The 20,266-nt window shown below is 41.9% G+C and overlaps 1 protein-coding gene across 4 annotated transcripts in view; it reads right to left on the reverse strand.

Annotated features, from left to right (window-relative positions):
• HLCS (holocarboxylase synthetase) overlaps positions 1-20,266 on the reverse strand; it is a 198,487-nt gene that overhangs the window by 13,766 nt on the left and 164,455 nt on the right. For all 4 annotated transcript variants that reach the window (XM_019476279.2, XM_014599149.3, XM_019476278.1 and 1 more), the window contains 2 exons: positions 3,139-3,206; positions 2,217-2,377 (listed from right to left, as the gene is read on the reverse strand). In XM_019476279.2, coding sequence (XP_019331824.1) covers positions 2,217-2,377; positions 3,139-3,206 — 229 coding nt within the window. The remainder of the gene's footprint in view (positions 1-2,216; positions 2,378-3,138; positions 3,207-20,266) is intronic.

Consider the following 20,266-nt stretch of genomic DNA (forward strand, 5'->3'; position numbering starts at 1 on the left):
ATCTGTTAGTACTTTATTAAGGAAGTACTTAACTAAATGTGTATCTAAGGCACGTTAATGAACATGTAAATGCACCTAGTATGAACTGTGTTGTAGTGACATGAGTTGTTCGACATAATACCAGTAAAGCAAAGTGAGCTGCTGTTGTTTCCAAAAAAGTTAATGACAACTTTTAAAATTAAAACAGAAGTGAAGTATTTGGCAGTAACTTTGCCAGTTACATGCAGGGGCAGCACATGTAAGAGATGAGTAGCTGCTAAACAGTGTTCTGAGATAGAGACAGCTGAAACTATATGGACACAAGATTTGCTTGTTTGTATTCAGGCACTGATGTGTACAAATAAAATTTAATATTGAAATATAAGATTTTTCACAGTGATAATCCAGAACTGTAGATGGTGGTATAACTGTTGTGAATATTAAGGACAAAGACCTAAAAATGACTGACTGATAATCTGAGACACAAATATTTGATACTTCTGTATGGAAATCCTAAAATGGAGTTGGAGCATAGCGAACCACATTAAAGTATGTTAAAGTAATATTAAGGATCTGACTTACGCCCACAGAGGTATGGAAATTCAGAGCTAGGAATGAAACCCCATCCATAACTTAGTCCATTGTTCCCAGCTCCTGCAGCTCATATGGCATGTATGTTCATCTGCTATGTGGAGAGCCCTGCATTACATAGGTCCAAGAAGGAAATTTAAGCATAGAGTTTCAGATTAAATTTTGAATTTCCTTGCTTTAATGGATTTGAGTCAGACCCTTAACATTATTTTAACCTGCTGTCTGTAATTTGATTTCCTTTCTTTAAAAAAAAACCCAGAAACCTAACAGGAAGTTAAGAGAACATTTACTTTCACTGTTTGGGATGATAGGAAATTAAGTCAGACATATTTAGTGATTTCTCTTGATGAATTCTATTGGTGATCTCCCATTATCTCCAACTATCATATCAGTTCTTTTTAGAAACCCTTCTAACATATGCTTTTTGTTTCTTACAAGACAGATTTCACTGCTTGTTTCTGAACACAACAGGTTATTATGAAACTATAAACCAACATTCAGTAGACTCCAGTATATGTACTACTGGCGCATTAATTCTTTTTTGCACCAAAATCCATTATACCAATCAAGTTGCTGCTACCGAATGGGCTAAAGTTAAAAAAGATATCTGAAAAATAGCTTCTGTATGTAACAATATAGAACAGATGGCATGAGTAAGCAAAAAAGTTTCTTACATAATTAACTCCTTTCCCCTTTTTTATGAATCATAATTTAAAGCGTTAGTTCTTTGCTTTCATCTATTTCAAATAGTCAAAAATTCACTCCTATCCAAGGATTTTTATGATGCAAATTTCAGCCTGAAGCAATTATTACAAACAAGTTAAGAAGCTCTGAAGTTAAGAGGCTTTAATAGAAGGGTTGACAGACCCTGAACTATAGAAAAGCTACCGGGTGCCACTATAATAAGGTTCTTGTGTAAATGTGTATAAGTCATTGATTTTGTATAATACAGGAAACATATGCTTTAGTTAAGTAGTTCTGTAAAATACCAAAGTTTTATAGTTAGCAAATATTAGGAAATGGTAACATTAAAAAGAAGATCTATGAGGTGATGAAGAAGATTGGTTCTTCATTTTCACACTGATGACATGACACTTAATTCCCTCTTGAGAGCAATACTCTTAACTTCTTGCTTTAGAAACCATTATTTTTTTCAAACTTTCACAAGAGGTGGAAAAAATATTTTAAAAGGAAAGAAGTGGCCACTGAAATTGCTCTAACAAAAAAGCAGAAAGGGATTTGTCAGTTTTATTCATTTTTTCTTCTCACTTTTCCTCAGTGTTTCCATAAACAGTACAAATGAATCCAACAGCAAGAAAAAGTAAACGGTAAATTCATCATCTTTGGAGACTGAATTTTAAAAGCTCAACAGATCACAAGCAAAATTAATTAGGTAATCTCAGTCTAGGCAAGAGCAGACGTTGCTCATTTGGCAAACTCCAAATCTGCTAAAATAATATTTATAAAATAAAGAAAAAAAAGCCTAAATCCACTCTTTTAGGTGGCCATTATACGGTACAGTGATTAGAGAGCTAGAACTTGTACAATCAGTGACACTGCTTATTGAAGGTCAAGTTCAAGTCTGAACTCTATGGAAGTAAGAACATAATGGGCATTTTAAAACAAATGAAAACCAAATGGGATACCTGATACCCAGGTATAGTTCTAACTGAATCCACCACAGCGACAGACATTAGGTGTTGAATAAACGGAATTCTCTGTCCTAGCTGGGAGTCCAAAGGAATAGAGATATGCAAAGTTGCTAGAGCACAGCCCGCAGGGCTGAGCCAGACATTTCCGCCACGACCTGATAGGGAAAACAAAAGAACAAACAAAATTGAGTAAGCACTAATATACAGAGCAAAAAATGATATATATACAATAGGAGATGAGAAACATATTTCTTCACAGATTACATTTATTCTCAGATTACATTTGAGAATCTACGGGAAGTAAATATCCAATAGTTTCCCAAATTATTTCAAAGAAAAGCTATATTAAAATTCTTTGCTTTTTCTTAGAGGGTAATGGTTTTGTTATTATATGCTCAGCCCGTAATGTTTATAGAAACTTCCTAAATAAAGAACTTAGATGCTTCCAGAACTTCCTTGCTGTTTTGTAGTATGACTATTCCTTTTTAAAGTGAAAATCTACTAGTGAAAGGTACCCCTGAAAATGCTGGATATTGAAATCTTCTATTTATCCACACCAGAAACCAGGGCGACTCAAGGCGTAAAGTCAAATGGGAGCTTTGACTCTGATTCAGATGGTTTGCTTTAGTTTACTTCCACTGTAGTGATAACCATTTGTATTATATGGAAGGCTTTCTAATAGAAAATAGAGCAGATCATTCCACAAAAGCCATCAAATAATTATTTTTGGTCATTATCAACTTAGGTTGGATTAAAATATGAAAACCAGGGTGGGGCAAAGGAAAGACGATTGCTATATTATTGTCAATTCATCTTGCACTATTCAAAATATTCTTGATACAGTGCAATTTATTAAACTATCCAATTGACAACATTAAGTACATTTTATTTTATTAGCATTAGAAGACCTACTGACCTTTTCCTTGTGTTTGTCGCACTGCGATAGCTATTAAACCCATTTCCTTAGGCAACTCGAATATCAACCTGCCAATTAGGAAAGCACTTGTCAGCTACAACAGTGAACAAAGTTCATGAAGATCTACCATCAATGTTTAAATATTAGTTTTATTTCACACTAAATTAAAAGCATGATTTACTCATTTTCAATGATTATTTCTAAGCATATCAAAAGGACACGAGAAGATTTAAAAAACTAACTGAAAAATTATCAAGTTAAAATACTTAAAAATAATGCATAGTTCAGTTAAGATGTTTACTTTAAGTACACATGGGTTGCATTTGTTCAGACTCTCAGGGAAGTGCTTATTCCTTCTAACTTGTGTCACTGTTTTCAGTGACCAGTCTTTAAGGTGCCATCCTTCCTTGCCTTAGCCTGACTTCAGACTAACAGAGCTAACTACCCCTCCATCTTCAGTGAGCGACAACTAGCAATTTCAGACATTTGTTTCTACTTAGAGCAATTTTTGTTCATACTCCAGAATATAACAGCAGCAGTTTCTGATTATTTAGAAAACCAATATGGTGGCAATAAAGCAGTTTAAAAGATACACTATCCCCTGAGAACTAATTATGATTTAACTACAGTAAATAAATCTACACCTTCTGAGAACTCTAGAGAACACTGGCTTACTTTAGGCTTGTGTTCTGCTTTTAAAATAGTTTCACTTAAAAGAATACTAACTTCCCTCTGGGGATAAGTAGAAAGTGCACTCTAACACCATCAAATGAGTCAACATTAACTTTTAAAAAAATCTACCGTGAGAACTTTCTTCAAACATACTTGCTCTGCATTGCAATCCTTCATTACAATTTCAGTTTTGGGGAAGAGAAGGGTTATTTACAAATAGACTAGACCCAGGAGATGCTGATGGTGTCTGGCTAAACTTAGTACATACGGCCTATGATTTACAGACTGAAAATTTCTCTTCCTATGGGGGATGCAAATACAAAATGCTCCATATAAGTAAAAAGTGATTTTGCTTTAAAGGTATGTGCTATGAAAATCAGAAAAGAGTAACTAACTCAAATGTATTTCCCCTGAATTTAGCAAGCAGATTTCAAAGTCTTCCTGGAATCAAGAAAGTGACACTAAAAGTTGTAAGCGGAAGTGCACCCTCTGCTGCTCACTGGCTGGCTATGAATGTTATGGCAAACAACCACTGAAGGAGCCATACAACTGCCTTCCTTCGTGGTTTGAAACATGGTATTATTAATGGCTGTGGCTAGATAAAGGAGAGGAAATACAGAAAAGTAATCATACTCCCAAAGTTTTCAGAATAACTCTGCTTAAATGGTTTGAGTACTAACATGACTATTATTTAAGTATGTTATTCTGAGAGCCACGAAAAGTGGTTTGGGCTATAATGCACCTTCAGTAATTACAGTTACTTCTTGAACTACAGCTGACAGATGACTTAAAGGCCCAACAGATGTTTTCTCATATTATTGCAAGAATCAGCATGAGACATTTCAAAGAGTCAGAAGATCTCTTTGCCAGTCCCACTTCCATTTCACATGAACTACAACTTGATAATTGTTTCTTTTGGACACTATAAATTACTTATTGGGACTGTAGTGGACTATCTACCATCAAGTCTGACCATTCAGGTACACCTCTGCTTGTGTTGGGATGTAGCTAGCAGAAAACTCGCGAGAGGTTTTTTAGACTCGTGGCTTTCATATCATCTCCTAGGAATCTTGCAAGTCAGAGATCTTCAGCATTTCTTTAGCAATACCACCAGGTCTGTGGTAATCTAACAAGTAAATCTAATTTAAATTTGAAAGGAGAGTTAAGCAGAGATTACAGATTTTGCTGAAATAAACTAGTATGTCATTCCGATAGTCACAAGATAAAATCACTTTAAACAATAAACAAACCATAGACAGTTACAAGCTACATCTATGGAGGGGGAAAAAATCAAGAAAAGAAAAAAGTTATGAAACCAAATGCAGACCTCTAGAACAGAGAGCTGTATGGCATGGAGCCATTAGAGGTTTGGCAGCAGGTAACATTATATTAAGAAAAAGACCGAGTCTCTACTGCTTAAGGCCAGGAAGAAATTCTGTAAGGAGGGACACAACATAGCGAAGTTGCTAGTACTTAGGCTGAGACAACTGGAGGCAGACAGATTTATCTCTGCGTTCTGAGATTGTTCTAGGGGCCTTACCGCACAGCTCCAAGGCAATAATAAAGTGCTTGTGAACTTTATATATATCATTTGTTTGCCTCTAGAAGATTTTTTTTTCACTGTTCTATGCCAAAAAGAATCCACTCTAAATGGATTTGTATTTTCAGCTATTGGCAACCACTGAAAAAATAAAGGGATTCTATCTATGACTGATTGGAAGGAAAGGGATTTCCTCAGTGTGATGTTCATCATGTTTCCTCACAGACATTTAATTCTTTCTTTAATCCACTTTCCCTTCATTTTTAAAGTTTGAGGAAATTCTCTTATTTGGCATCTCCAAATTGTATTACACTCAGAATTAACTATGGATTACGCTGAGACTCTTAACCAAACCTACAAGACAGAACTCACAGTATTTTAATGATTCTGGAAAAAAAGGGGTTTAGATTTCATTTCAAATTTTCTTTTCCATCATGAATATTTGGTGGTATATCTCAAAATATGAACTAATTAAAAATATATCAACTTTTTAATTTAAAAAAATTCAACCAACAGAAATAAAAAAACAGGCAGACAAAGTTCTTTGGGTAAATGTGATATTTTTTCTTAGACCAACTAAAATAGTTGGAAAAATTGTTCTTTGCAAGCTTTCGGCTACAAACACCCTGCTTCAGGCAGAGGGAGAGTCAACTTCAGGGAAAGGATTCTCCCTATGCCTGAAGAACGGTGTTTGTACCCGAAAGCTTGTAAAGAACAATTTTTCCAACTATTTAGTTAGTCTAAAGATATCACATTTACCCAAAAAACCTTGTCTGCCTAAGTCCTTAGACCAACACAGCTAGAACCAACACCCCTTATTCTAACATACTAATTTTTGTTTTAAAAAAATTGTATTGTCTTGACAGCTATGAATGCTGTCAAGCGTAATGAAAAACACTTAATTGTTTCATAGAAATATCAGGTCCAAAGAAGAATCAGTTCTATTGCTAGTCAGTCCAATGACTTTTCTTTATATACCAACATAAAATGGGAATTGAAACCACAAAAACTATGTTTGAATAATGTTAATGGCCTGACAACTATAAATTTCATTGATGTTGTGGGTTTAAGGCTGAAACTCTCATTAATGCACCCTGCTGTGTTACAGTATTGCAGAGGTATTACAAAAGGCAACATTACATTCCAGATGTTGACATTTCTGGGCACAATGGGGTAAGGTTATGGACAGATTTCTATCCTTAACTCTGAATTTCTCTGTTGTACATGGGAAGGGAAAAGGAGTTAAAAATCACACCCTTCAAGTTGCTTGTGAATAATTACAGTGATTTCATTTACAGAGAATGCTATATAAAATTGGAAACAGTATTAAAACAAAAGCATAAACATTTTAGTCAAACTGAAGAAAGCCATGACACTTGATCTAAGTCTTCTATAATATTTTAAATAAATAAAAATTATCTCATTTTACTATTATATAACCATAACTGTAATCCATTACATACGTTGGGGAAATTAGCAATATACTTACTGATATGTTTTATATATTCATATATTTCATTATACTTCCTCAGCCTCAAAGACTAATTCATCTCTTTACCTTAGGTATAAGAAATTTGAGCATATATTTTTCTAAGGGATAAGCCATATTGAAACAAAGCCTTCCCATTTGATAGTGTTTAAAATATTTACAATAGCTCTACAGGTCTATAGAAAAGAAATCAACTAACAACCCCATTATAGTCTAAAGAAATGTCCAGATGCTATTATATGAGGCCATTCCTAGTGTTATAAGGAGGACATTCCCTAGAATCCTCCAGGAGGACAAATTGCCAGAGGTTGAAACACACAACTGAAAAGACTGTTGCTTCTAAATGAAAGTTCTCTTGACAGCACCGTTCCCTACCTAAATTTATAATGTCCCAAAAATCCCTTTCATATTACAATTCAGCATATAAAAATTAGCAGCAGCAAGCAGCACAGTTTTTTACTAAATTTTAGAGGAAGGACTATATTGCCATTTTAAAGTGCTAAAACAACATATTGTTTGCTAGTTAAATAAGTTGTTTGAGCATATACACAATTCAATTTTTTTTAAATGTCTTTCTCCTTCCCCAAAAATCCACATTATAGTAACCTACTAGTCTAGTTTAAATTCTGCATCAGGAGTGAAGTCTGTCAGACTGGAACAAGCTGCACTGCCTTACTTTTATGTGCTTTGCTGTACAGGCTCCCTATAAAATGCATGGGGCGAGTTGGGGGCCTAAAAATGGGATCTAGAAAGCCAGCAGACTGAGTATGGAGTTACTTAACCCACTTTAGTGATTCTCACCCAGTGTACTGGGACACCCTGGGGTGCCCTGAGAAGATATGGGAGGTGTGAAAAGATAAGCTGATAAATGCAAGCTTAGGCTTGTCCCTACGTGGAAGATCCCAGACCTCCATTGCCCAGCCCCTGTGCAAGGATGCAACTGTATAAATTAGTTTTTGAAATTGGATGCCACTCAACTCACAAAACATATGGGGGAGAGGGGCTGCCTCAAGTCCAAAAAGGTTGAGAACCACTAACTTAGCCATAGGAAAGTCAGCTAAGGGAGTGTGACATAAACCCAGCTCCCCCAAGAGGTGGGCACCGAACTCTAGACTGCAGGGAAGCATCTCTCTCCATTCAGCATTTACAGACAAGAACACTTTCCTGGAGGCAGATGACTCAAACTCTTTTTACTAAAATATTGGAAGAGGAGGAAGAGAAAGGGGAGGATGTAGTGATAGTTTTGCCATCATATTTTTAAAAGCAGTCACCTGGGATATGAAGGACCAATTTAAACCTCTCCTCTGCCTATAAGGACTTGAAAGCACATCTCCCTGCTTCTCAATAATGTATCCTAGTTATCACTCAGGCAATAGGGTACTCTGGGAGTGGGGGTCTCTCTCTTTCTCTCTCCTGCTCCCTCCCACCCCACCAGCGCTCGTGGTAGAGCTGTTCTGATTTATGCAAAATACTGGTCTCCCCCATCCCAAGTGAAAGTCCTCACAACTACATTAGAGTTATTTTCAGACTTTTTCTTGCCTCACTAATATTGAATTACACCCATGTTTCCCACATCCAGAGTGAATACTCTTAAGATCTGAGATGTGGAGCAAAAGAGAGGCACTACTACCTCCTGCTGTATTTTGTCTGAAGTCTAAATGCATAGTTTGTGAAACCTGGTGGGGCTAAATTTTGAGACCTACACATTGCTACTCAGCCCTGTCAACATGTGTACTTCCACGCACGCCCAGCAGCAAACACATAGGCTGCCTATACACATGCTTCTTGGCGTTCTAATTAGAAAATGTCAGAGCAGTCTCGTTTCATTGAGTCTGCTCCATGTTCTCATTAGAACACTGCCACGTCACATGTATTAAGCCCCCACACGTTTTAAAATGGCCAAAAATGTTCCCTTTAGTACCCCCTTACGTACTTGTCTAACAACAAAGTTCCCTTGGGTACCCAGGAACACAGGTGCCTCCAACATACAATGGCACCTGAGAAGGGGTTTTGAAGATCTAGGCATTGGACATCAGCATCTAAAACAGTGACTAGGCTTGTAAATCTTTTGGAAATAGCACTCAGTCACATTGTTACAAACCCATTCTGGGTTTCCCCCTCTGTATTGCTTGCCATTCATCATGTGCTAAGAATTCTTTACTCTGTTCTCAGTATGTTATGACTACACAGAGCTTTTACTTGTCTTCTAAGCCAGTGGTATCTTCTAAGCCAGTGGTATCAAACTCATTTGGCCCCATGGGCCAGAAGATTGGTATGGGACAGGTCCACTGGCCTGATGAATGGCATGAGGCCAGCCCTGTGGGCTAGACTGGGCGCACAGATCCTCCCCAGCCTCCTTCTGCATGTGGGACCCAGTGCCTGCAGTGCTTGCCTGCAGGTCTGGGACTGTGCCACACATGATGCCAGCTTTGGTCAGATCAGGATGCACGCTGCACTCAGTGCCCACTCTAGTTGGTCCAGGGAGTAGACCTGGACTGACTAGAGTGGGCAGCACATACGGTGCAGTCCCAGATCAGCCAGAGCAAGCGCCACAGGCAATGGACATGGCATGTTGATGGGAGGACAGGGGTGGTCCCAGACTGGTCCAACATGGGACCAGCACTAAAGGCTAGATGACGTGACTCTATGGGACACATCTTTGACAACCTTGTTCTAAGCAAACTCAAAATATACTTTAAAAAAAAAATCACCCACCCATCAGTTTATCTCTAGGAACACATAAGTACATTTGTGGACAGAGCGGTTGTGGGTAAACAACTCTTTCCCGTGAAGAAAAAATGGTCAGCCACATTCTGCTTGACTTCCCAACCATGCCATTACCTCATTATTTCACAGCATGATTAGGCTCCTAATCTCAGCTGCTTTTGGAGGGCCACCTATTTCCATACTTTACAGACTATCTAAAATTGTTCAGATATCACAATGATCATAGTCATTCTACCTTAGTCAATTATATAAAAGCAAGAATGCATTGTTACGTTAGTAAATTTCTCACTTCTATACAGAAATCAAAACTGCTTTCACATTATATGTTTTCCTATGATAGCACTGGCATGAGAAAGTGATCATTTAGAGTAACAGTTTCTTTTATTCTCCAGATATATCAGTGTCTTGCATCCTTTTATAAAAAAAATTCAAGTGGTGAAGGTGTTCCGGAGCTCTGGAGATTTACAAAAGCCTTTGAAATTAGTTTGACACTTTCTCCTGCCTTATTATAACACTTACTTGAGAAGGAAGAATTGAATGCATTAAAGTTGCCAGAGGCGGCAGCTGAGTGGAGCCGGGCCGGGTCAAGCCCCGCCCAGGCCCCTACTTGGCCCAGCCCCCCAGGGAGAGAGAGAGAGAGAGAGAGAAAGAGAGAGAGAGAGAGAGAAGGGGGGGTACTCACCAGCCCCCCTCCAGTAAGGCAGGGTCCCCCAAATCCCGGGCAGGGCCCCCGTATTTGCCTCAAGAGCAGCTTCCTCGACGGCAGGCCCACTGCGCATGCGTGCAGTTTAAAAGGGCCCGCTGACCGGGAAAAAGCCCAGTTAGACGCGGGAGCGGCGAGAGACGCGCGGGTGAAAGCTCGCTGCGCCCCCGCTCCCCCGAAGCCCCCCAGAAACCCTCCAGCAGCCGCGGAGCCCCCCGCTGACCCCCAGCGCAGCCGGGGTAAGCGGGGCCCGTGGAGAGAAGGGGCTAACCTCTTAGTGTGTGTGTGGGAGGCGGCAGCTGAGTGGAGCCGGGCCGGGTCAAGCCCCGCCCAGGCCCCTACTTCGCCCAGCCCCCCAGGGAGCCACGCGACCGGAGCCGCGCGAACAGGCTGCACAAACAGGCGCGCTTCTCTGCCGGCGCGTGAGTTAGCGCGGAGTTCGCGCGGGAGGGCGTGCGGGAGGGCGCCAGACCCTGCCTGCACACCCCCCAGGGTAGACAGTCCCAGCCGTAGCCAGCCTACCAGAGGCATGACACGGATGGGCACGCGCCGCACCCCGAGGGTCCCCTCGGGCTCCGCGGCCCCCCCCTCTGGCACCTCAGAGACAGCCACCCAGACGGAACCCCTGGTTCTGGGCTCCACACAGACGGAGCCCCTGGCTCTCGGCTGCGGGGGCTGCCTGTCCCTTTTTCAGGCTCTGGGGCCTGGGAGCATGGCGACCTCCCCTTGTGGGGTCTGCTCCCTTTTGGGGTCTCTGGCACACCAGCTGGAGGAGCTCCAGGCCACAGTCCACAGACTGCGTGCCATCAGGGACTGCGAGCAGGAGATAGACTCCTACTGCCAGGCCCTTCTCCCCCGGGAGGCAGAGGGTAGATCACAGTCTCCCTCCAGGCCAGAGGAGGACTCTGGGACCTCCTGCTGTGTCCAGCCAGGGGCATGGACCAAGGTGGTCAAGGGCCCTAAGGCCCGCCGCACCAAGGCCCCACCCCCGCCACAACTGAGCAACAGGTATGCACCTCTTGCTGCCCCAGCAGAGCCTGCTGAGTTGCCGGCCCCCACAGGCAACATGGGCCCAACTGCAACTCCCGCCCCTGCTCTCCCCAAGACAAAACGTAAGGTGTTTGTTGTGGGAGACTCCCTCCTGAGGGGGACAGAGGGGCCAATCTGCCACCCTGACCCCTTAGCCCGGCAAGTCTGCTGCTTCCCAGGGGCCCGCATCCGGGACAGGAGAGGATCCCCAAGCTCCTCAAACCCACAGACCGCTATCCCATGCTCCTTATTCATGTGGGCACCAATGACACGGCTCGGAGCACTCCCAGCCAGGTCATGAGGCGCTACAGGAATTTGGGAGCGGGGCTTAAGGGTCTGGGGGCACAGGTGGTGTTCTCGTCAATCCTCCCAGTCTCAGGCTACGGGCTGAGAAGGGACAGGAGGATCTATGTGGTCAACCAAAGACTGCGGCGCTGGTGTCGTCAGGAAGGTTTTGGCTTTCATGACCACAGCCCGCTCTTTGGCGAGAGAGGCAGCGAGCTGCTGGGAAGAGATGGTCTCCACCTCTCTCCCCTAGGGAGGAGGCTCTTCTCAGCCAGACTGGCTGACCTGCTCCACCGGGCTTTAAACTAAGCCCGCTGGGGGACCGGGGCACGACCGCCACTGCTGGCCCGCTGAGCAAATCTTGCAAAGCCAGCGGATCACGGCACTCAAGGGAGCCCGCCCCAGCCCCAGCCCTGGTAAAATCTGTGGGCAAGGAAGGAGCCCCCCAGGGGGCGCTTGCCTGCCTGTACACAAATGCCAGGAGCTTGGGGAATAAGCAGGAGGAGCTCATCCTCCTGCTCAGTGCAAACAATTACGATGTCATAGGGATCACGGAGACCTGGTGGGACTCCACCCATGACTGGACCACGGGGATAGATGGCTATACCCTGTACAGGAGGGATCGCGTAGAGAAAAGGGGCGGGGGTGTAGCTCTCTATGTTAAGGAAAGCTACGCGTCCCTGCAAGCCGATATTGGCGACCAGGGTGGACGGCTGGAGACCCTCTGGGTTAAAATCCGTGGGGAACACGGCACAGGGGACACAATGGTGGGAGTCTATTACAGACCTCCCACCCAAAGTCCTGAGCTAGACCAGGAGTTTGCCCAGGAACTGGCTGAGGCAGCTTGCTCCAGGACCATAGTTGTCATGGGTGACTTCAATTACCCTGACATCTCGTGGGAGGATCGCTCAGCAAAATCTGAGCGGTCACAGAGCTTCCTCTCGTGCGTGGATGACCTCTACCTGACTCAAGAAGTCTATGGGCCAACGAGAGGCAAAGCGCTGCTCGACCTGGTGCTGGCTACTGGGGAGGACCTAGTCGGCGACCTAGTGATCGATGGGAAGCTGGGTGACAGCGACCACGAGCTGATCACCTTCACCATCTGCCGAAAAGCTGGCAAGTCGGTCAGCAACATGCAAGTCCTTGACTTCAGGAAAGCCGACTTTGACAAGCTCAGGAGGCTTGTCAGTGAGGCCCTAAGGGACTGTGACCGCAGGGAGAGGGGAGTTCAAGAAGAGTGGTTGCTCCTCAAGGGAGCGATCCTCAATGCACAAACTAAGTCTATTCCATCTCGGAGGAAAGGCAGCAAGAGGGCACAGCAGCCCCCCTGGCTCTCCAGGGACCTAGCAGACCTCCTGAGGCTAAAAAGAAAGGCCTACAAAGGATGGAGGATGGGAGTCACCTCCAAGGAGGATTATTCTGCACTGGTCCGGTCCTGTAGGGAGCAGACCAGGAAAGCCAAGGCTGCAACTGAACTCCAGCTAGCTTTGAGCATCAAGGGCAATAAAAAGTCCTTTTTCAGATATGTGGGGAGCCGGAGGAAAAGCAGGGGCAACGTTGGACCCCTGCTGAACCAGATGGGGCAACTGACAACTGACGCCCAGGAAAAAGCCAACCTATTAAATAGGTACTTTGCGTCGGTCTTTCGTCAGCCCCATGGGACGCCCGTGCCTGCTACAGGGCCGGAAAGTCCGGGTGAGGGTGATCCCCTGCCCTCCATTAATGCTGACTTTGTGAAGGAACATCTTGAGAAGCTGGATACCTTCAAGTCAGCCGGCCCTGACAATCTTCACCCCAGGGTACTCAAGGAGCTGGCGAGCATCATAGCCCAGCCTCTAGCGCGGATCTTTGAAAACTCTTGGTGCTCTGGTGTAGTGCCCGAAGACTGGAAGAAGGCCAACGTGGTGCCTATCTTCAAGAAAGGGAGGAAAGTGGATCCGGCTAACTATAGGCCCATCAGCCTGACTTCTATCCCGGGGAAGATCTTAGAAAAGTTTATTAAGGAGGCCATCCTTAATGGACTGGCCGACGCCAACATCTTAAGGGATAGCCAGCACAGGTTTGTTGCGGGTAGGTCTTGCTTGACCAATCTCATTTCCTTCTACGACCAGGTGACCTATCACCTGGACAAGGGAGATGAGATTGATGTCATATATCTTGACTTCAAAAAAGCCTTCGATCTGGTGTCCCATGATCGTCTCTTGGAGAAACTGGCCAATTGTCGCCTTGGGTCCCCCACGATCCACTGGCTGGAAAATTGGCTCCGGGGTCGGACCCAGAGGGTAGTAATTGATGGAAGTCACTCATCGTGGTGTCCTGTGACCAGTGGGGTCCCCCAGGGCTCTGTCCTTGGACCCATACTGTTCAACATCTTCATTAACGATGTGGACACTGGAGTCAGAAGCGGACTGGCCAAGTTCGCCGATGACACCAAACTCTGGGGCAAAGCATCCACACCAGAAGACAGGCGGGTGATCCAGGCTGACCTGGACAGGCTCAGCAAGTGGGCGGATGAGAATCTGATGGTGTTCAATGCCGATAAATGCAAGGTTCTCCACCTTGGGAAGAAAAACCCGCAGCATCCTTATAGGCTTGGCAGTGCTATGTTGGTTAGCACTATGGAAGAAAGAGACTTGGGGGTCATCATTGACCACAAGATGAACACGAGCCTGCAATGCGATGCTGCGGCTAGTAAAGCGACCAAAACGCTGGCTTGCATCCATAGATGCTTCTCAAGCAAATCCCGGGACGTCATTCTCCCCCTGTACTCGGCCTTAGTGAGGCCGCAGCTGGAGTACTGCGTCCAGTTTTGGGCTCCACAATTCAAAAAGGATGTGGAGAAGCTTGAGAGAGTCCAGAGAAGAGCCACGCGCATGATCAGGGGCCAGGGAAGCAGACCCTACAATGACAGGCTGAGAGCCCTGGGGCTCTTTAGCCTGGAAAAGCGCAGGCTCAGGGGTGATCTGATGGCCACCTACAAGTTTATCAGGGGTGATGACCAGTATCTAGGCGAACATTTGTTCACCAGAGCGCCCCAAGGGATGACGAGGACGAATGGTCACAAACTACTACAAGATCGTTTCAGGCTGGACATAAGGAAGAATTTCTTTACTGTCCGAGCCCCCAAGGTCTGGAACAGCCTGCCGCCGGAGGTTGTTCAAGCGCCTTCATTGAACACCTTCACGATGAAACTGGATGCTTATCTTGCTGGGATCCTATGACCCCAGCTGACGTCCTGCCCTTTGGGCGGGGGGCTGGACTCGATGATCTTCCGAGGTCCCTTCCAGCCCTAATGTCTATGAAATCTATGAAATTTTTCTGGCCCATAAGTGTCCGGTGACACCGTGAACAAAAATGCGTTAGCAAGACTTACACAATTGCATATGCCTTGGCTAGCTGGCAGGAAAAAAATACTGTGATAGCAATGAGAGTTCAAACTTAGGGTTCAATTTTGTAAATATTTATTCCAATACATAGTGTTACTGTGGTAGTAGCTAGTAAAGCATTTTGAGAACTGGGCTCACAGAGTGAAAAAGGCATAACAGTAATACATATTCATATTGTAGTCCCCGTAGCATTTTTAAAATAGTAATTTTCTTGTCTCTTTACCCTATTTTTATGTCACTTATTTTATAAATTAATTATCTGGTTATGTTAGTAGGCTTATTTTATAAAAAAATAAAGAGCATTTAAAAACACAATACCATACAGCCAAAGGTGTCAGGAAACATACTCTAATAAGAAAGGACTCCAAAAAACTGGTTTGCCAACAAAGTGCCAGTAAAATTTGAAACCTGGGTTCAGACACACTGGTAATGTTCCAAAATTCAGAACTTAAAGAACTACTTTATTCACTAAATCCAGTTCTCTGCTAATATCATCAAGAGTATAAGGTTATAGTAAAGAAGGGATTTTCCAAGGAAGATATGATGGGGGGGGGACCTTTAAAGTTGTTTCAGTTTCAATTTGTTAAAAAAACCCTATTCTGAACAATTTATTTTTTCCTCTTTAAAAAAGTAATTTTTCAAACCATAACCTTTTCTTTACTTCAGAAGGGGTCAGAGGGCAGGAGATGGGGAAGGATCAAACAAAAGCCTACCGGAGGCCTACTGAAAAGTTAAGAGGGAATAAGTGGAAATGAAACCCTTTTCATTAAGAATGAACTCCAGTGCCAAGATTTAAGAAAGAGAATAGTTACTACGATACAATAAAACAAATTTATTACAACATATTAAAGAGTGATATGTTTAGAACTTTACCAAGAATTATAACCATATTGATCAAAAACAGACCTAACTGCTCTTGCCCAGAGTAAAGAATTGTACGGTTGCTGTAACATAATGACAATGTGCACATCAACATAACCTAGAACCATATCACGCTGATCTGCAATTTTATCACACTTCATAACCTCAGTAGGGTCAAACCTGGGCAGTGTCAAGCAAAGAGACCTCATCATAAACCAAGGTTGTAGAGAAGATGATGGTAGTGATTCAGCTGGTAGCCAGATCGCTTCCAAGTTAACATTGTCTACATTAACATATCATCGTGTCAGGAAACCCAAACTTTATGATTCCAAAAACACTCCCTCTAAGTCACTACTGAAACTACTGAACTCACACGACATTTTTTAATGTCATCTTTCACTTGTGATAATAAGGAAAACACTATTTGTAAGTACAGAGAATTCAGTCTTGGTGTCTTGGCCAAACTCCAGCTTGGGTACGTATGTCAGACTTAGCACAAGAATGTCTTGCATTCAAAAGTCTGTCTAACTTTATTCCAACCATGTAGTTGGTCCAATAGAAGATATCATCCCCCCAAAAATCCTTGAATTTCACATAATTCCGGGATCTTCAGAGCTACAACATCACTAACACTACAAAAACGTCTCTGCAATTTATTCAGATAATTCTTCATTTCCTGTCCTAACCTGTGTCTGGTGTTCAGTAGTAACCAGCTTCAACCACTGAAGTGAATGAAATTATTCCAGATCATTATGACAAGTACTTTGAATTAATTCTGAAACAAATGCATATGTAATTTTATTAAAATAAATGTGAAGAGTCCCTTTCTGAACAAAGCAGGATCATTTTTAAAGTAGAAAACCATAAGAAAATCTAAAGCGGATTTTATGACAAACCTGCAAAAATTAAAATAGAAATTAAATATTTCTTAAGCAATTATACCACTTAAAGCGTCTCTCAAAATCACTTTGTGGCTGAAATATATAATTAGTCTAATAAAAGTTATTTAAAAAAGCCTTTCCACTGAAACATCCCTCATGTTAGGCCCTATATTACTTACATTCCACACAAACTTGTTTTTCATTTTCCCCTTTACTGATAAATATTATTTACATCAAAGAGCAGTTACAAAGTTACAGAAAGTTAGTCATACCAAAGAAAGGAATACTACAGCATTTTCATTTTCTCACCTGGTTCTTTTTGTCTCCTTTGTTTTGGTTTGTGTCACATATCGTGTTCCAAATTAGGCTGAAAGTTATCTTAAGTGCTAATGAAGTGACTGGCTCAGAAACAGAGCAGTGTAGCATGTTATTAGTTGTCTCCTGCCCCTTTTACTTTAATGGTATTTTCACTGTTTTCTCTGGCTAATGATACATACAACAGTTTTCCTGTTAAAGGTATAAAAATAAGAGATAACATGCTTCCTATATAACTTGGTTTTGGTCCCTGCACTAATACTATACCTCAGATGAGTTATCAGGTAGGACTGTATTCCTTCTGTAAAAACTTTCACCATGGGAAATAATCAACTGAATTTTCATGTAATTTGTCAGTTTTCAGCACTCTTGATGGCATAAAGCATCTGAGCCACTATTAGTATTTCAGAACAAAATATTAACTCTGCCTCACATCCAATCTCAACTTTTTACATAGCTTTCAAATACAACATATTTCAAATGTATGTGCAGGAATTAGACTGGTAACCTTTATTTGGCAATAAACTAACATTAAAATTTTGGCTGTGTTATAAATGTTAATAGAACAAATATGTATTCAAAAGTTACCGAGTGAATCAGAACTATATTAGCAAGATTTTTTTCCATCAAATATATTGGATTACATACTCTAAAAAAGTGGACTTTATTGCCTTGGCGTACAAAGAGACTGACTTTTAAAAAGAACAGCACGTGGATAAAGTCCTGGTCCCATAGAAATCAATGTCAAAACTCTCATCAATTTCAAAAGAGCCAAGATTTTACCAGTTAAAAGACTAGTATGTAGCACATCAAAATTGCTTCACAAAAGTATTTTTTTTAAGATTAATGCAACACATAAGAATGTCATGTAACATGGAAAGTGCTCATCTCATATAAAGAAAACTCCCAGATCTCAAAGTAGGAGATACTTGGAATATCTATAGACATAAATTTAAGGGTTTTTTATAAACAGAAAAGGGAAAAAGCAACTTGCACCCCAGAATTTTTTCTGGATTATCATTTGTAACTACTTAGTTTGTTTATTCTATATATCATTTTCTAAAATCAGCACTAAGGTGGGTTGAGAATTTTCTACATTAAGTTATTTTTGATGGAAAATGTAATTTCTGGAAAACAGGTGTTTTCTTTGGAGGAAAAATTGATTTTGCATTATAGATCAGATGCTTCAATTTTCACCTACACACTTATCTTCCATTATCAGATGTCATTTCCCATTATGTACTGGGTTGCCTCTTTGGCTTGCTTATTTATATAGTGATTTTTTTTTAATAGAAAATGAAAATTGAAACAACTAAATGAACTGAATACCTCATTCATGTCTGTAATTAGGGCATAAAATTAGGGCCCTCATCAGGTACCAGTAAAGCTTCCTATTAGCTGTTCCCATGTAGTGTTAAAAGAAACATCCAGATTTCTAAATTCAGGACTAAAGTATGCAGCACTTACTTCTCTCCTGCAAGAGCCAATGCTCAAAATGGCATAAAGAACAGAAATGTTTTATTTCCAAATATTTAAAAAATCAATTTTGAAAACCACAGTTACTAAACTGTGCCAATTTGATGGAAAATTCCAATTATTAATTTTGTGGGCTATTAAAACTGAATTTTAAAATAAAGAAGTTAATTTATGCTGGCCACAGCATTCTCTGTAGACTCCAGAAAGAGGCATCATAATGTAAAATTAAACCACAAACTTAACACAGAATAAATGCTGATATTTAAATCCAAAAACAGTAGATTCTCTTTATCTGGGCTTCTGCAAATAAATCTCCAGACCCCTGTATAGGTTTTTTTTATTTAGATCCTTCAAATGCAAATAAAGAGTACATTGCCAATGCATGTAATAAATCAACCAGCAGGGGCAGATTAAGACAATCCAGGAACCTACATATACTTGCCTTCATATCATGAGATCCCACTACAGTTCTGGGGTCTTTATGTATGACAGTAGGGGCTACCTTTCTGGCAAGTATGCCACATGTCTGCCCCACACCCTCCTCAAGTACCACTCTGATCCTCTTCCCCATTTGCTGCTCTGCTTTGTACTTCCTACACTATGCTCCCTGCTTGATCTGGTGCTCTGCTTTGCACTTCCTGCCCCACTTCTTGCTTGATCTGGTACTCTACTTCCTGCTTCCTGCCCCATCTACCACTGTGCTGACTGTCCCATCCCCAGTCTGTTGTAAGCCACGCAGAGGCTGCCTGTACTACTTGTAGCATGCACACCACAACTATCCCTTGATGCAGGAGATGATAAAACTGACTATAGACCAAGTTCTGTTAGATTTACAAAGTGACACTGAATAAAGAATAATTTAACTGCAATAAGTTATCAAAGAGTGAGTTGTCTGTTATCTGTAATGAGAAGCAGAAACTCATTTTTTAGACAAATGCAACATTCAAACTGAATATCCGCTTAAGCAGCATTTGGCTTTGTGGCTTTAAAAGAAAAGCACAAGGGACTCTGGCAGAATCTGGAAAGCAGTCCACATCCCTGTGTTGCTCTGTTCCCACAGTCAGCCAAGAGGGAGCACATCTAAGATGATCTTTGCTGTACCTCAAGTTCTGCAGCCAAGAAAGCTGCTCATTTTCTAATGTGTATCAAGCAAAACAGACGTCTACAGAACATGGTTTTCTGTTGGCAAGTTCATGGAAGTAGTAATGAAAGAACTAAGCAGGCTGTTTGAGCTCTTGAAAACCCACTGTTTTCCAAAGGAGAAAGAAAAGGAATTAAGGTTCTACTAATGCAAGCGATAAACTAGAGCTACAGTATAGGCCTCCACAGGTGCAGATGACATGCTCAAGGACAGGACCTCAATGGAATCAGACTCAAAACAAATACAAGAAAAAGTATTCATGGCAAACGGTTTAACCTTAGAAAAGCCATTAAAATCAGCAAGAGCATGAAACATCCAAAAATCAACTAAAAATATTAACTAGCACCAGTCACAATATATACACTGGGGGTCAGCAATGATTTTGGGCAGAGTGCTAAAAACACCCGCAACCTCAACTTATAAGATGTTTAAGTGCCAGAGGCAAATGGCAGGGGAGCCACAAGGGGCCCAATCCTTATTGTGGCAGTGCAGCCCTGGCCCCTTCCTCGCCATCTGCCCCAAGCCCATGTGACAAACAAAATGCCTTCATGTGCCTTACTCTGGCACCCGTGCCAAGGGTTGCCCACCCCTGATGTACACAATGAAAAAGAGAGGTAAACTTT

This window comes from Alligator mississippiensis, chromosome 1 (assembly GCF_030867095.1).
Source record: "Alligator mississippiensis isolate rAllMis1 chromosome 1, rAllMis1, whole genome shotgun sequence".
Taxonomy (NCBI): Eukaryota; Metazoa; Chordata; order Crocodylia; family Alligatoridae; genus Alligator; species Alligator mississippiensis.